This window comes from Aotus nancymaae, unplaced genomic scaffold (assembly GCF_030222135.1).
Source record: "Aotus nancymaae isolate 86718 unplaced genomic scaffold, 86718_ANA_hifiasm-v0.15.2.pri h1tg000003l, whole genome shotgun sequence".
NCBI classification, from domain to species: Eukaryota; Metazoa; Chordata; class Mammalia; order Primates; family Aotidae; genus Aotus; species Aotus nancymaae.
Genome location: NW_026988414.1, coordinates 11,015,754 through 11,033,008, shown reverse-complemented (window position 1 = coordinate 11,033,008; position 17,255 = coordinate 11,015,754). Strand labels below are relative to the sequence as shown.

Below are 17,255 nucleotides of genomic sequence, written 5' to 3'. Positions count from 1 at the left end.
AGGAAAATGTATTATATATACAGCAATGGATAAAATTCACTAGGGGATGGATAAAATGGTGAGGAAACATACTCTGAAATTCTATGTAAGAAAAATGAATTAAATATATCTATAACAATAGAGATATTACTATATACAGTTTGCTCTCCCTCACTGATATATTTTTCAGATTTCCTTTAACATCATTGTCCATTTATTTTTCCAAATACATTTTAGCATTTTTTAAAAATTGAACCCTGTAAAGTATCATACTTGTATAGCAACTTCAATATATAAATATGGCTGGGCGCAGTGGCTCATGCCTGTAATCCCAGCACTTTGGGAGGCCGAGGTGGGTGGATCACGAGGTCAAGAGATTGAGACCATCCTGGTCAACATGGTGAAACCCCGTCTCTACTAAAAATACAAAAAGTTAGCTGGGCACGGTGGCGCGTGCCTGTAATCCCAGCTACTCAGGAGGCTGAGGGAGGAGAATTGCCTGAACCCAGGAGGCGGAGGTTGCGGTGAGCCGAGATCGCGCCATTGCACTCCAGCCTGGGTAACAAGGGTGAAACTCCGTCTCAAAAAAATAAAAAATAAAAAATACATACATGTATGTATGTGTGTGTGTGTATATATATATATATATATATATATATATATATATATATATTAGAAGTAGGCCAGGCACGGTGGCTCACACCTGTAGTCCCAGCTACTCCAGAGGCTGAGGCAGGAGAATTGCTTGAAACCAGGAGGTGGAGGTTGCAGTGAGCTGACATGGCACCACTGCACTCCAGCCTGGGTGACAGAGTGAGACCCTGTCTCAATAATAATAAGAAGAAATATTAGAATATTAATAAAATATCTGAAATAACCTTAACAGAATTTTCATCTTTTCCCTCTTTAGCTCTCTGGAAATCAGGAAAGCTGCCTAAATCTAAGTTGCCTAAAATGGTAAGGGAAAAAAGTCATATGAAAAGATTGGAAAGAGGCATAGATTTTTGTTTTAACCCAGATTTTCTCTAGAGAGATTTATTCCCAGATAAAAGATGGTTCCTATCCTGTGGCCCTGATGTTCAGACCTAGGATGAGTAAAACAAGACTGGTCTGGAAAATTGTTTGCAATAATGTCAGTATAGGAAGCATCAGTGGTGGAAAAAAAGAGAGAGAGAGAGAGAAGTCAAGGACACAGTGGTTTTTGAGGTTTGACATAATTGTATGAGGCTGAAACCCTCAAAACTTGTAATATCTCTACCCATTGATCATTCACAATGGGCAGGCTGGGAGGAGGTCTGTGTGAAGGAAAAATTGGAGAAACAAGTAAGCATGTGGATATATGTACACAGATGGAGTTTTCTTTTTAATTACTCTACTGAATTAATACTCCTCAGTTCATGATACTCAGCTGAATTAAAGTGTAAAGGGTATTAATTCTTTGCTTTCCCAGAGGAAATGACACTGATGATAGTGGTTATTATCTGTAAGTAAATTTTTTCCCCATTGCTATATCACTGAAAGGAAACAAAAATTATTGATATAACTTTAAGAGAAATTGTAAGCATCTAATAAGAACTATAGTAATCTGTCTTCTTTAATTGAAAAGAAAAGAATGGTTAACTGGGCACATCCTAAATTTCATGAATACATGTATATGTATTTAGGCCTTGATTAAGTACTCAAATGTTTGCAGAATTCTAGCTTTGGGAAGATTTGTGATATCTCAATTGAAGGAAAAGCAGGGAAGCAGGAGCAATGAGGAATGGGTTTGTTAAGTGATTAATCAGCATTACTATGTTTTCAAATAATGCATATTCATTATGTAAATTACTTTTTCTTAGGTGTTCTTTGGACCGTTGGCTCAATAATAAGTTATTATTGTGATAATAGAAAATGAATAACATATAAGGGAAGTCTTACATTAAAAATTAATGGAATTATTATTGTTGTGTCTCAGTCATTCAGATTATAGTAGTTGTTCTATAATGCTGTCAAGAAAGTCTGTCAAGAAAGACAGTGATCTAAGAAGTGGATACATCTTTTTTTTTTTTTTTGAGACAGAGTCTTGCTCTGTCTTCCAGGCTGGAGTGCAGTGGCATGATCTTGGCTTACTGCAACCTCCACCTCCCAGGTTTAAGTGATTCGCCTGCCTCAGCTTCCCGAGTAGCTGGGACTACAGGCACCCCCCTTCCCCACCACACCTGGGTAATTTTTGTATTTTTAGTAAAGGCAAGGTTTCACTATGTTGTCCAGGCTGGTCTTGAACACCTGACCTCAAATGATCCACCCACCTTGGCCTCCCAAAGTGCTGGGATTACAGGCGTGAGCCACCATGCCTGGCCACAATTGGATACTTCTGATTCTAGACAATTCACATTCTGAAAAATAGTGTTTTAAGTTATATACACACTTTAACTTCTAAAGCAAAAGACAACATATAAAATAAAAAATCATTTTGCCTACCATAAATACCCCTAGGATCCAAAGTAACGCCAGAATAGCTTTCCCTTTTGACACCTTCTGGCTAAAATAAAGGCAGAAAACATTCAGTTAAAAACATAATCAAGTTTATATAACCCGAATTTCCTGGATCAACTTTTCCAACTAAAAAATTCTTTTTCTTGGAAAAGGCAAACTATGTAAAAATACTTACATGCATAAAAGCAGCAATAAGATTTTATGGCTATTTGCATATTGACCAGAGCAAACACTTAAATGGAAGTTATTTATATGTCATATAATTGTTCCAAGTGCTTTCTATGTATTAACTCATTTAACCTCTAAAAACCTCTATGAGGTTGGTGCTGTTATTACTCCCATTTGACAGATGAGGAGACTGACACACATGGAAATCAAGTAACACCATCACACTGCTAGGAAGTGATGGAGCCAAGATTCAAGGCCAGGCAGCCTCGCTCCAGAGTGCACAGAACCACAATGCAAGGATGTACAGGACTGTGCCTTGCACAAAATAAGTTGGTACATGTTTACTGAAGTGAATTTCATAGTTGAAAACAGAACTCAGAGAGTGAAGAGCCAGGAAGACCCAGTCTGTCATTAACTGGCCATATGACTCTTGGCAAGAATCTTGTCCTTTAAAAAGTACTATTATTTTTAACTTGTAAATCATACTTATATAAAAATATTAATGTTAATAACAGGAATACAATTAACAGACTGTGAGTAAATTGTACTCAACAAATGATACTTTTCTTCCTTTTTGGGGCTGTTTATTTGTTTATACAATGGAAAGTTTTCTAGACTATAAGTTCTTTAAATTCAAGGGTCATGTCTTATTTATTGCTTTATCTCCAGTACCTTGCATAATGTCCAGCACATAGATTTTAAGATGCACTTTCTGAATATATTAAGGGAAAAACAGCCTGGAAGACATGTACCAATTGTTAAAATTGGATATCTCTGGGTATGGGAATTATTGATGATTTTTATTTATCTGTGGTTTTTCAATATTTTATATTTTCTACAAAACAAATGTTATTGTTTTATTAAAAAATTTTAGGCACAATTTCAGACTTACAGAAAAATTGCAAGAATAGTACAACAAAATCTAGAATAACCTCCAACCAGATTTCTTAATGCTTAACATTTTGTTAAATTTACATTGTTGTTTTTCTCTCCCCCTCCTTCTGTGTCTCTCTTTTGCAATAATTTAAGCATAAGTTATTTAAGCATGTTTTTCTTACCACCACTCGTAATGTTTTTACTAAGATTTCTTTTCCAAACGAAGTGTCCAGTGAAAAATTGATGTTGTGAAGGCCAGTTTCCAGAGGAAGCACGGTGAAGGTCACCAAGTGACTGGAGGAACCCTCTACTTTCTGGTACACACATTTGGAGAGCTTTGTGCCCTGTTGATCAGTGGCTGGGCTTCCTGACATACAGATTCCCTCCACAGCAGACATTTTAACACAGAACTGAAATACCACAAGTTAAGAATTATATCAAAATACATTTTTGTTTTGAGACAGAGTCTTGCTCTGTTGCCCAGGCTGGAGTGCAGCGGTGTGATCTCAGCTCACTGCAACTTCCGCCTCCCAGATTCAAGCAATTCTCCTGCCTCAGCCTCCCTAGTAGCTAGGATTACAGGCATGCGCCACCACACCCAGCTAATTTTTGTATTTTTAGTAGAGGTGGGGTTTCTCCACATTGGCCAGGCTGATCTCAAACTCCTGATCTCAGGTGATCTGCCTGCCTCAGCCTCCCAAAGTGCTGGTATTATAGGCATGAGCCACTGCACCCGGCCTTGAAATATTTTATCTCTAAAAAAGTTTACCTTGATTATGCTTGTGTGGACACAAACTCTCCACTTTAACAATGTTAAAATAATCCCTTAGATTCTAAGGCACAGGAGAAAGCTTCTTTCAGATTTCCTAACGTAGATACACAAGTTGTAGAGTTTAGCAATGCAAAGAGATGTCTAGAAAAGTCAATACTGTCTTAGACACATCTTACCTTTCTCAGACTGTTACCTACTAAATTAGGTACAGAGCTCAGGCTGTTGTGACAGAACTTGTTATCCTGTCTCCTTACATGTTTGCTTGTATTTCAGATAGTGGGAGCCTTAGGTTCAGGTACTTGTTCATTTTCATCTTACTCATTTTTGTATCTTTTAGCTCAGTCTCTGGTATTCAATAAATGATGGTTTCATCAAAGACTGAAAATTCCCTATATTGGCATTCAAGGCCCTGTCCATTATGTCCTCAGCTTATTTTTCTAATCTTATCAACTTCCCATTTGTATCTCATTTTACAACTAAACTCTGGCTCCAGAAACACCTGGATTCAAATTTTGGCATCCATCTTATTAACTGGTGATGGAAAGTGGTTGCATGAACTCTCTAATCCTCCATTTTCTCATCTTTGTAATGGGAATAATAATAGTGCCAACTGACTTCTGGCTCAACTAGTGAACATTTTTTGTCTTCCCTCCAAATTCTGGTGAACTGATAAAATTGAGAACTATACCCAAAAGAATAAATCCATAAAATCCAGAATAAATCAAGCAGGTAAACAAGAGAGAGCACCAGCTATCTAGCCACTGATTTTGAGGAATTTCTTGAAAATAGAAAGTTCCGTTTCCCTCTTAACTATCTTCTTGGGAAACAACCACCTGGATGGGAGGGGCCAGAGCAAAAGACCATTGGATCACCTTCAGCCAATGATTTCCTTAGGACAGCAGGGGTAGGGTGGGGAAGGATAGATATAGAAGAGTCATTTAATACAATTCAACATAATTGCATTACAAAAACTCTTAGTAAACTGAGACTAAAAGGAACTTTTGAAACTGATAGAAAATATCAAAAACAGTGGTTTTGGTTTCAGTAATAGCCAAATAGCTCATATTGGGCAACCCTTCTGAAAAATAACCACAAATTCTAGACAACATATATATTAAAACAAACAAACAAACTACCTGCAGATACCAGAGAGTGGAAGGGAAAGTGGCACTTGGGAGAAGGGAATGACACTGAATAAGTGTCCTGCTTTTTATAGCTTTACCCTGAGGGCAGGCCCCATTGGTACCTTGGAGTGGCTAAAACCCCAGTAGAACCTGATATCATACTGGCTTGAGGAACTAAAGGACAAAGTAGGGAGTAGTCGCCATAGCTGAATAGTGAAGGAGCTCCAAGTTCTGCGTATAATCCTGGCTCGAACCTGGCTCACCCTTGAACTATGCACAGGACAGACTTCTAGCATCCCAGCTAAGGCTAAAAATACTGAACTGAGATTTCAGAGTTTGGGACTGAATTCAGCCAACGGTCTGCTAACACACACACACACACACACACACACACACACACACGAAAGATCTTTAGAGGAACGTAATAGAATCCAGAGTCTACATAATATTTTTATTAGTAAAGCCCAAGGTTCAATCCAAAATTACTAGATATAAAGAGATAGGAAAGTGTAACCCATACTCAAGAGGAAAGGTAATTAACAGGAACTAACCCCAAAATATCACAGTTGTATTTGTTTCTTATTTTGATATGATGGAAATTCACTGATAATTTAAAGATTATGTAAAATATGGCAGTATAGTAATATGCATGACACTTTCAAATGCTGTCAAGTTATATATAATTATGTCATTGCAAAGGACATACAAAAGAGATGGCAGGCTAGATTTGGCCCGTGGTCCGTAAATTGCTGACCCTTGATTTAGTTCATAAACCAATAGGATAAAGACATATAAAAGATTCAACATATGGCAGGTCAATTTCCTTATATTAATTTATAAATTCAGGACAATACCTATGAAAACCCTGTTATAATTTTTAAAGGAGAATTCATCAAACTAATTCCAAAGTTTATCTAGCAGAGTAAATGTGTAAGAATAACAACATCAAAAGCATTTGAAAAGTAAGAATACCAGAGAATACCTGCCTAATAGATATAAAATATAACCACAAATCTATGGTACTTTTAATCAGTGTGATATTGATGTAAACAAAACAGAAGAGAGAATCTATAAATAGATGCACATATATGGAAATTCAATATATATGGGGGCAAGGTGACATTTTAAATCAGTGGAAAAAGATGAATTCCTTACAAATACTGCTGGATCACTGGCTATCTATTTGAGATTAACTCTTTATTTCAGATTTAAAAAAAAATCTAAATGCTCATAAAAAGCTATAAAAGTACTACAGAAAATATAGAAAAAAACAGGGTTTTTTTTTTTTTTTTTAGATGGAGTTTTGCTTTTGTTGCCTGCTGAAGTGTAATGGCACGATCTCAGCTCACTGCAACCTCCGCCTCCCAGATTCAAGCGATTCTCCTGCCTCAGCCTCCCGAGTAGCTGGGATTACAGGCATGCGCGACCATGCCCAACTAATTTTGTATTTTTAGTAGAGACGGGGTTTCTCCATGTTGGTCGGGCTGGTCTCAAACACCTGAACTCAGGTGATCCACCTGCCTTGGCATCCCAAAGTGCTGGGAATACAGGCATGAGCCACCTCACCTGGCCAGAAAAAAATAGCTTTTTAAAAAAATTTTATTTTAGGTTCAGGGGTACCTGTGCAGGTCTGTTGTATAGGTAAATTGCATGTTGCAGGGGTTTGGTGTGGATTGTTTCATCATTCAGGTAATAAGCATAGTACCCGATAAGTAATTTTTTTTATCTTCACCCTTCTCTCACTCTCCACCCTCAAGTAGGCCATGGTGTCTGTTTTGTGTCCATATATACTCAATGTTTAGCTCCCACTTATAAGTGAGAACATGCAGTTTTTTGTAGAAAAATGTTTTTAAAACTTGCCATGTGAAAAGATTTCCAAAAACACCAAACTCAGAAGACACAAAGGAAAAGATCTACAGATTTTATAACACACAAATGAAAAACACTGTTAACAAAGTTAAAGACAAGTAGCAGATTAGAGAAAATACCAGCAACATTTATAATCAATAAAGGATTAACAGCTGTAACATACAAAGTGCTCCTATAAACAATAAAAAGTACATTTGTTGAGTACTTACTATGGGCCAAGTACTATATTTACATGAATTAGCTCATTTTTTCTTCAACTATGAAATAGCTACTATTATCATCCTATTTTTCAGATTAGGAAACTAAGAAAGAAGAAGCGATGGAAAGCAAAAGAAAGGGTATTAAAGTAGCATATAGAATATCATAGAATACATTAAAGAAGAAATACAAATGGCCAACAGACAAATGAAATGAGGTTCAACATTGCTAGTAATCAGGGTAGTGAAATAGAAACATCAATGACATATCACTTGTGTCTGTCAACTTGGCAAAAACTTTATATGTATTAATAAACAATACATAGTGCTGTCTTTCACGTTTTTAAAAGTTATGTAGTTGTATTCATTGTGTACATATTATTTTGCAATTTGCTTTTTTCAGCAATGTTATATTTTTGAGCTTTAATCAAAATGATACATGTAGTTATCTAGTCCATTCATTTCAATTTCTGTATATGTGTTCATTGTAGGCATAAAAGAAAAAGTATTCATCCCCTAAATTATAAGAATGTGAGGGATCAAGGCTACCTGAATACAGTTGGTAAGAATGTCAATTGATGTAGTCCTTTTGGAAGATAATTATGGCTATATTTATCAGAAGGTAAAATGTCCATGCCCTTTAGCCCAGTTAGTTCACTCCAAGAAAAAACATCCATCCTACAGAAATATACATGTAGGAAGATATGTATGCATAAATGGAGACTTTGCAAAATCACTTATAATAGTGAAAACCTGGAAACAACCTAAATGTCTTTAATAGAAACATGGTTCAATAAATTATAATATACCCACCGTGTGAATTACTGTGCAGCCGTTAAAGTAATGAAGCAAATCTGTATATACTGATATGGAAGGATGTCTCTGATAATATTATTAGTGGAAGCACAAATTGCTGATGCAGTGTGTGTGTGTGTGTGTGTGTGTGTGTGTGTATACATACATACACAAACCTATTTCATATGTTTAAGACTAGGTGACCAGAGGAGCCCCTGCTGATCTCAGTTCTACAGCTGAACAGAGTTTGGCTTGGCCTCTGTGCCTTACCCATTTGTTATGCCCACCTATTTATGTGTCTATCTTGAATTACAATTTACATGGTTTAAGAATGACACCTCCGTAATCATCTACCAAAATCTTTTGGTAGCCAAGATCAGTGTGAGTTATAAAATTACGCTCAGCCTGTTTTGATGAGATAGTCTGACTGTCTTAGTATCTCAGTTCCCAGGCCTCAAGCCAATCTTGAATCAGGATTTTGAGACAAAAACCACTACAAGAACCCACTGGAGAAATGGTTTTTGGTATCTCTATCTGAATTAAGCTTATCTTAAATTCAAGAAAGCATTCTGTTTGCAGAAAAGATATGAGTTTGAAGGCAATAATGTTAAAGCAACTTCCCAGCTTCTTAACTGAGGCCCTTTTGCAACTCTTCACGTTGTATTTAGGGTGGTGGGGGTGAAGCCAAATGAGGGAAGGCAATTCCACATGGCTGAAGATGGTAGCATGATTCACAGGATTTATGCAAACCCTGTGAGTAAATTCTAAGGAAGATAAATGAGTAACATTTTGACTTTATTTCTATAAAAATAAGATAATACTGGCTGGGCACCGTGGCTCATGCCTGTAATCCCAGTACTTTGGGAGGCCGAGGTGGGCAGATCACGAGGTCAGGAGTTCAAGACCAGCATGGACAACGTGGTGAAACCCCATCTCTACTAAAAATACAAAAATTATCTGGGTGAGGTGGCACATGCCTGTAATCCCAGCTACTCAGAAGGATGAGGCAGAAGAATCACTTGAACTCGGGAAGCAGAGGTTGCAGTAAGCCGAGATCATGTCACTGCACTCCAACCTGGGTGACAAAGAGAGACTCTGTCTCAAATAATAATAATACCATCAGTATGGTAAATTCTGATTACTTAAGTTTATTCCCCATTTACATCCTGTGGCCAAGTAAAATTTGTGTGTGCATTCTCTGATGAAACAAGTTTATATGGAAAAGCTCATTTTTACTGAAAATTAAAATTGTGGAAAAAAAAGAATGACATTTCTTAACATGATTTGGATTAAAAAATCAGAAACTGGCCTTTCCATGACAAAAAGTAAGTCTGACTTGGCTAATTATTTTATCAATGAGGACTGATTTTTCCAGTTAGATTATGCAGCAAACATATTACATAAATTGAATAAGCTAAATGTGAAGCTCCAAGATTAAAATATATTGATAAAGAGGTAATAAAATTGACAATATTTTTATTTTAACAAACTTCCTGATAATATTGGGTTAAACAGCAATGCCTACCTCTATAAAAGTGAAAAATAAGAATAGAATTTATATCAAACCCTCTCTCATTTCTAACAATAAATAATATTTATCCATAGCTATTAAGCCAATTGAGAGAAAAGTTTCATTTATCCAATGAGAAGATAATTTTTAAATAAAATTTTATTTTTTACATTTAATAACTTTATAAATATATATTATGTTATTTTATCAATAGTATACTAATAATAATATTTGTAATGATACCTAAATTGACATATCATTTGATACTTTGAATCTTACAATCACAAAATTTAAAAATATTTCATTTTCAATGTATATAGATATTTTTGTTCATCAAAGTATAATAAGGTGATCAACAGAAAAGATTCGAGCATAAATACATAACATTAAGGAAGTAGAATGGAAATATGAATTCATTGAGGAAAAGAAATGATATATAATCTGTCATTAAGAACTTATTTGAAGCAGGGAGCAGTGGCTCATGCCTGTAATCCCAATACTTTGGGAGGCTGAGGCAGGTGGGTCATTTGATGTCAGGAGTTCGAGACCAGTCTGGCCAACATGGTGAAACCTGTCTCTACTAAACATACAAAAATTAGCCAAGCATGGTGGCATGCGCCTGTAATCCCAGCTACTCAGGAGGCTGAGTCATGAGAATCGCTTGAACTGGGGAGGAGGAGGTTGCAGTGAGCCAAGATAGTGTCACTGCACTCCAGTCTGGGAGACAGAGCGAGACTCCACCTCAAAATAAAAAAAAAAGAGCTTATTTAAACATTTTAAAAATTGATTTCTTTTTTTTCTTTCAAGTTATGACAAGGTTTATAATTTTATTTTTAAGTCTATACATTCCCAAGTCTAGATACATATGTCTATGTACAATCATATACATACATAAACAAGCCTATATAGAAACTATTATAAATATAATTTAATATATAGATAAGCATGAATACAAAGAAGATATATTGAAAGCACTAAGGGGAAACTACAGAATCCTAAACATTTTTTCTAATAAGCATGGCCTTTAAGATCAAAATAATTGTGCACAACACAGAACATTTGTTTGTAATTATGCACAAGAGCAAATAACTTCTGGTAAAGATTATGAAGACCTGGATTAGCTATATACTATGTTTCAAGTAGTCTTTTTTTTTTTTTTAATTGCATTTTAGGTTTTGGGGTATATGTGAAAAACATGCAAGATTGTTGCATAGGTACCCACATGGCAGCATGATTTGCTGCCTTCCTCCCCTTCACCCATATCTGGCATTTCTCCCCATGCCATCTCTCCCCAACTCCCCACCCCCCGCTGTCCCTCCCCTTTTTCCACTCAACAGATCCCAGTGTCCATGTGTTCTCATTGTTCAACACCCGCCTATAAGTGAGAACATGCAGTGTTTGATTTTCTGTTCTTGTGTCAGTTTGCTGAGAATGATGGTTTCCAGGTTCATCCATGTCCCTACAAAGGACACGAACTCATCGTTTTTGATGGTTGCACAACATTCCATGGTGTACATGTGCCACATTCTCCCCGTCTAGTCCATCATCGATGGGCACCTGGGTTGGCTCCAGGTCCCCGCCACCGTAAACAGTGCCGCAACGAACATTCGTGCGCATGCGTCCCTATAGTAGAACCGATTCACAATCCCCTGGATACATACCCAGCAATGGGACTGCTGGGTCAAATGGAACCTCCATTTCTAGGTCCCTGAGGAATCGCCACACTGCCCTCCACAATGGCCAAACCAATCTACACTCCCACCAACAGTGTAAAAGTGTTCCCACCTCTCCACATCAATTAAAAAATTGATTTCTATGGTATTTGGAGTCTGCTAATATAAGTTTGATGCAAGAGTTTTATTTTAAAATATCAATATTTAAATATTTTTAAAGTAATAGATTGCCATCTTTTTAAAATGTATGATAAAAATTTTAGATGCCAATTTTTAAAATGTGTCAAAGAGGTACATAGTTTTTCTGAAACGAGGGGATGTAAGCAAAATTTTAGGAAACCACTGAAATACTAATCTCTAAGAATAAAGTTAGTGTTTTTAAAAAATATAGCTAGAATTTTAGAACACATTGAATTATTATGCAAAGTTTTGTGATGTTAGTTTCAAGTCAAATCAGTCAGCCTATTATATAATTCTCTTTAGAGGTGTGCTGGCAAGGGGAAGATAAATCGTGGGTCTAATCATGATTAGAATTGCATCCTGGAGTGAGAGAGGATCCAGGGAGTTGGCATAATTTTAGTCAGTGTGGTTTTAATGACGGCTTGTGAATTCTAACATGAACAAGGAGTAAAGTAAAAACAGCAAAGGAGTAATGGACAATAAAAGGGACTGAGTCAATGGACTGGAGGTTTCAGTGATGCTATTGAACCGAAGGAGGTTGTCACTGGATGGTGAGATGTGAGATGTCTGAAATCAAGATTTTAGAGAAGATGATAAGATCTATAAAGTGAAGTTGAGTATGAATGCTAAAATGGAGGAAAGGAAAGAGTTGTTAGAATCAAGGAGATCAAGGAACTCTGAGTACTGGCAAATAAAGGAACTAAATATGAATTCATCCTTCTCTGGACTTACACAGCACATTGATTATCTTAAGCAATTTATTCTTTCAACTGAAGTTACATAAATACCTACTTGCCCTTCCTCCTTTCTTCATCCCTTTAATTCATATCCCTACACATCTAGTACAATGCTCATTGTAACTGTTTGGTTTCTATTGCTGAACTGGGTTGAATTTTTACTTTTTTGTGTATGGTAATTCCACTAACAGAATGCTCAGAAAACCAGAGAATGTTTCCTTCATTTGATAAATATTAATACCTACTTACCTGCATCCCAGTAGTCCTATAGTTGTAAACGGTCCCTTTCAACTGGACCTGTTCTCCTCGTACAACAGAATATGGTATGTTCATTTCCAGGAAGACATCTTTGAACACCTTTGCCTTGAGAGTATCAGCAACACATATACCTTCAGCCCAAAGTGGAAGCAAAGTAGAATTATATTAGGAAATCCCTATAATGCTTTATTGGTATTAAAATTTCTCACACTTGGTTTACTTCAAGGAAAAAAAGAATATTACGTCATATTTTTCTCTGCACTCTCACCTCATGCCCTTGAATTTTCTATTCATTGATCTTAATTTCAATGATAATTAGTATTAACAGAAAACTTCATTTGTTCAATAAATATTTAATTCTATTTAAGGCATGAGAATGTTTATCACCTAAAGCACCAAATCTTTTTAGATATTCATTATTGGTGCCATTTTTAATGGGTATAAAATTTTAATTGTGGAAACCAAGATTTTAAAACAAAAGTAGCAAACAAACAAAACCATCCCTGAAGTTATTTAGAAAGCATCTGTACTTAATCATCACAAAGATCAGCCCAAGAGAGGTCATTTATTTGTTTCTAACTTTACACAAAATCTCAGTCAGTAAAAAAAGTGAAGGAAAATAAAGACTTGAGGCTGAGTGCAGTGGCTCAAGCTGTAATTCCAGCACTTTGGAAGGTGGAGGTGGGAAGATTGTTTGAAACCAGGAGTTTGAGACCAGCCTGGACAACATAGTGAGACCCTTTCTTCATTTACAAAAAAGAAAAAAAAGGGGGAAAAGAAAAGAGGAGCAAAAGGAGAAATCAGTATGTTCAAAGATATGGATATATCCAAGTCTTTTGGTAATACATAAAAAATATATATATTTTTAAAAATTGCTACCATTTAAGTCTTGGGTAAACTAAATATATAATAACAGAGAATTACATCTTGCTAATGAAATTATTCTTTAAAAGCATATATAACTTAAGCCTGCTTACCACTATCTGAAATGCCAACACCTTGAATTTCCCACGTAGTTAGAGAATCAGGTAGGGCAAACTGCAACTGTTTTCTGGAAGTTAAAATGTTGATATTTAAATACAGTAGAATATTGATTAATCCAACTTGAGAGAGACATCTATTAACAGAATTTTTGCTTCAAACTACTTTAGAAGAAAGAAAAAAATTCACAAGATGAAATCACATTAGGTATTAAGGAAAATCTCATCAAGAAAAAAAATTCAGTAACTCTGGTATATATTGCATGTTTTTAGACATTACACCTCTATGATGAGAATTCAAGTTCAGAAGGATGCCTATGAAACATTGCAAAATCCAAGCATATAAAACAAAGAGAAAACTATGTTCATTGTCAGTATATTCTAACATAGGGAAGCACAGTGATGCATGTTAGCACTGCTCAAAACAAAGCTGACATAACTAAAAACTTCTGATTATGATTAAGCTTGTATATTTATTTACAGCTGTTGTCTACCAACTTTGTATCAGGTATAGTGCTGAGTACTGAGTAAACAGCGCTGAAAAGATATAGTCCCACTCTCAGGCAGTTTACAATCTAGTGGAAGAAACAGTTAAGTAAATAAATTACACTGCACTGTAATCATTTTACCAATAAGGCATTATAAGAGTTCAGAGGCAGTGTGCATTCATTCAACACAAAAACAGTAATCTGAATTTAGTTCACACCCTCAAGTTATTTACATTTTAATTAATCCAATCACTGGTAGGGTGGGGAGCAGTGGCCAGAAGGTTTACTAGAGGACATACTAGCTAATGAATAATGTCAGATGAAATGGACACCAATTGTGTGGAAGAAAGATTAGAAAAGACAAGGGTAGAAACGAGGAGATGCATAAGGAGACACCTGCAGGGCTCTGAAGGCATTCCTTGCCTTCTCATTGGAAAACCAGTGCTTTAAGTGCACCTAAGAAGAGTGTGGCTTGAGGACTCAGTACATCATTGTTTTCAGTGGTATAGAGGAAGTGTTTTTCTTAAAACATGTTGAATAAAAAACAAAGAAAAGAACCTTTATTCTTGCTTATCAATGTTTGTTTTATAGTACAAGATATTTTAGGATAAAAATAGCGGCTTAATATAGTGCATAGCACATAGTTGTGTGTACTAAATGCATAGAAATGAAGTGGAATAGTACCCTTCTTCATTCTGCCCTGGAGCCAATCACTGGTGCAATGTACATTAAAAAAATAAAAATTAAAAAAAGCAAAGCAAAACAAAACAAAACAAAATCTTATCAAATTGCAGGATCGTCTTAACTATTTAGCAAGCTATTGGGAAATGGGTAGTTTCCAGATTTTTGGCCATAATACTTGCATTATCCACATTTCTTTCAAGGACACATGAAAGAAGTATAATACCTTCTGGGAACATGATGAACTTCCCATAACCAACTTTCTGGAAAATAACTTCGAATTTCTGGCTTGCTTACTGGCAACAGGATCTTCATGTCTGGGCAAAAAAATCATATTTAATTATGAAAAAACAATATGAATTCTACTTATAGCTGAACTTTAAAATATGGCCCTTTAATCTATAACTTAAGCATTTTCTTATGGGTAAATAAAATATTTTGTTTAATGCTTTCAAAATAGAACCATAGGCAGGGTGCACTGGCTCATGCTGATAATCTCAGCACTTTGGGAGGCCAAGGTGGGCAGATCACCTGAGGTCAGAAATTCGAGACCAGCCTGGCCAACCTAGTGAAATCCTGTCTCTACTAAAAACATGAAAATTAGCTGGGCATGGTGGCGGGTGCCTGTAGTCCCAACTACTCAGGAGGCTGAGGCATGATAATCACTTTAACCTGGAAGTAGAGGTTGCAGTGAGCCGAGATTACACCACTGCACTCCTGCCTGGGTGACAAAGTGAGACTCTGTCTCAAAAAAACAAAAACAAAAACAAAAAACTTGTAAAAGCTTAGGATTTTTCCACTAATAGCATTGGCAAAACAAAGTATCAAAATATCTTTTATGATTTGTTTCTTAAATTGCTAAATGTATAGTGTTCCTGAGATTATATAAGATATTGATCAATCTATAAAGTTATTTGCACTTATATAATTATAATAATTGTGTTTATATTAGAAAAAAGAGAAGCTTTTTATGACTCTGCGTTCCTTAACTTGGTAATTTGTTTATATTTATTTGAATAAAAATGGACAGGACTTCTGTTTTTATCTAAGACGCTTTAACAGAAAACTAAACATAGTATACAAAACAACAGTTTTCAGACATTAGAGCATAAGCAGGACTGTGATCTCTGAGAGAAAGGAAACAATTAGGTGAAACCTAAAATTGCCCAAGCTTACTGCCTAGAGGCAGTTTACAGACTAGGGCAGGAAGAGGAATCCAAGCAGAGCCTGATGATTTTGAAGACTTGTGGCAACGCAGATGGGAGTTTTGCAAAGCCAAGTTGTCTGGAATGAGGGGCAGAGTTCCAGCGAGGAAGGGGCTGCAGAGAGAGACTTCTATCCAGCTGAAGCCAAGCCAGATGATTACTGGACCCCTTCCTGACACCTTACATTAAAATTAACTCCAGATGGATTAAAGACTTAAACAAAAGACCTAACACCATAAAAACCCTAGAAGAAGACCTAGGCAAAACCATTCAGGACATAGGCATAGGCAAGGACTTCATGACTAAAACACCAAAAGCATTGGCAACAAAAGCCAAAATATACAAATGGGACCTAATTAAACTCCAGAGCTGCTGTAGAGAAAAAGAAACAATCATTAGATTGAACCAGCAACCAACAGAATGGGAAAAATTTTTGCAATCTACCCATCTGACAAAGGGCTAATATCCAGAATGTACAAAGAACTAAAACAGATTTACAAGAAAAAGCAAACCCATCCAAAAGTAGATGAAGGATATGAATAGACACTTTTCAAAAGAAGACATATATGAAGCCAACAAACATAAGAAAAAATGCTCATAATCACTGATTATTAGAGAAATGCAAATCAAAACCCATTGACATACCACCTCATGCCAGCTAGAATGGTGATCATTAAAAAATCTGGAGACAACAGATGCTGGAGAGGATGTGGAGAAATAGAAACTTTTACACTGTTGGTGGGAGTATAAACTCGAAACTAGTTCAATCATTGTGGAAGACAGTGTGGCGCTTCCTCAAGGACCTAGAAATAGAAATTCCATTTGACCCAGCAATCCCATTACTGGGTATATACCCAAAGGATTACAAATCATTCTGTTATAAAGACACATGCACATGTATGTTCATAGTGGCACTGTTTACAATAGCAAAGACCTGGAACCAACACAAATGCCCATAGATGATAGACTGGACAAGGAAAATGTGGCACATATACACCGTGGAATACTATGCGGCCATAAAAAATGATGAGTTTGTGTCCTTTGTAGGGACATGGATGAATCTGGAAACCATAATTCTCAGCAAACTGACACAAGAACAGAAAATCAAACATCGTATGTTCTCACTCATAGGTGGGTGATGAACAATGAGAATACATGGACACAGGAAGGGGAGCATCATACACTGGCGTCTGTTGTGGGGGGCCAAGGGAGGGACAGTGAAGGGGTGGGGAGGTCAGGGAGGGATAACATGGGGAGAAATGCCAGATGTAGGTGACAGGGGGAT

The 17,255-nt window shown here is 36.3% G+C and overlaps 1 protein-coding gene across 2 annotated transcripts in view; it reads right to left on the bottom strand.

The window, feature by feature from the left end:
- C5 (complement C5) overlaps nucleotides 1–17,255 on the bottom strand; it is a 124,725-nt gene that overhangs the window by 68,355 nt on the left and 39,115 nt on the right. The window contains exons 18-22 of one of the 2 annotated variants that reach the window (XM_012458229.2): nucleotides 14,992–15,082; nucleotides 13,594–13,667; nucleotides 12,608–12,747; nucleotides 3,684–3,911; nucleotides 2,443–2,503 (exon numbers count right to left, since the gene is read on the bottom strand). In XM_012458229.2, the coding sequence (XP_012313652.2) occupies nucleotides 2,443–2,503; nucleotides 3,684–3,911; nucleotides 12,608–12,747; nucleotides 13,594–13,667; nucleotides 14,992–15,082 (594 nt within the window). The remainder of the gene's footprint in view (nucleotides 1–2,442; nucleotides 2,504–3,683; nucleotides 3,912–12,607; nucleotides 12,748–13,593; nucleotides 13,668–14,991; nucleotides 15,083–17,255) is intronic. The other variant, XM_064378441.1, reaches the window with a different exon arrangement.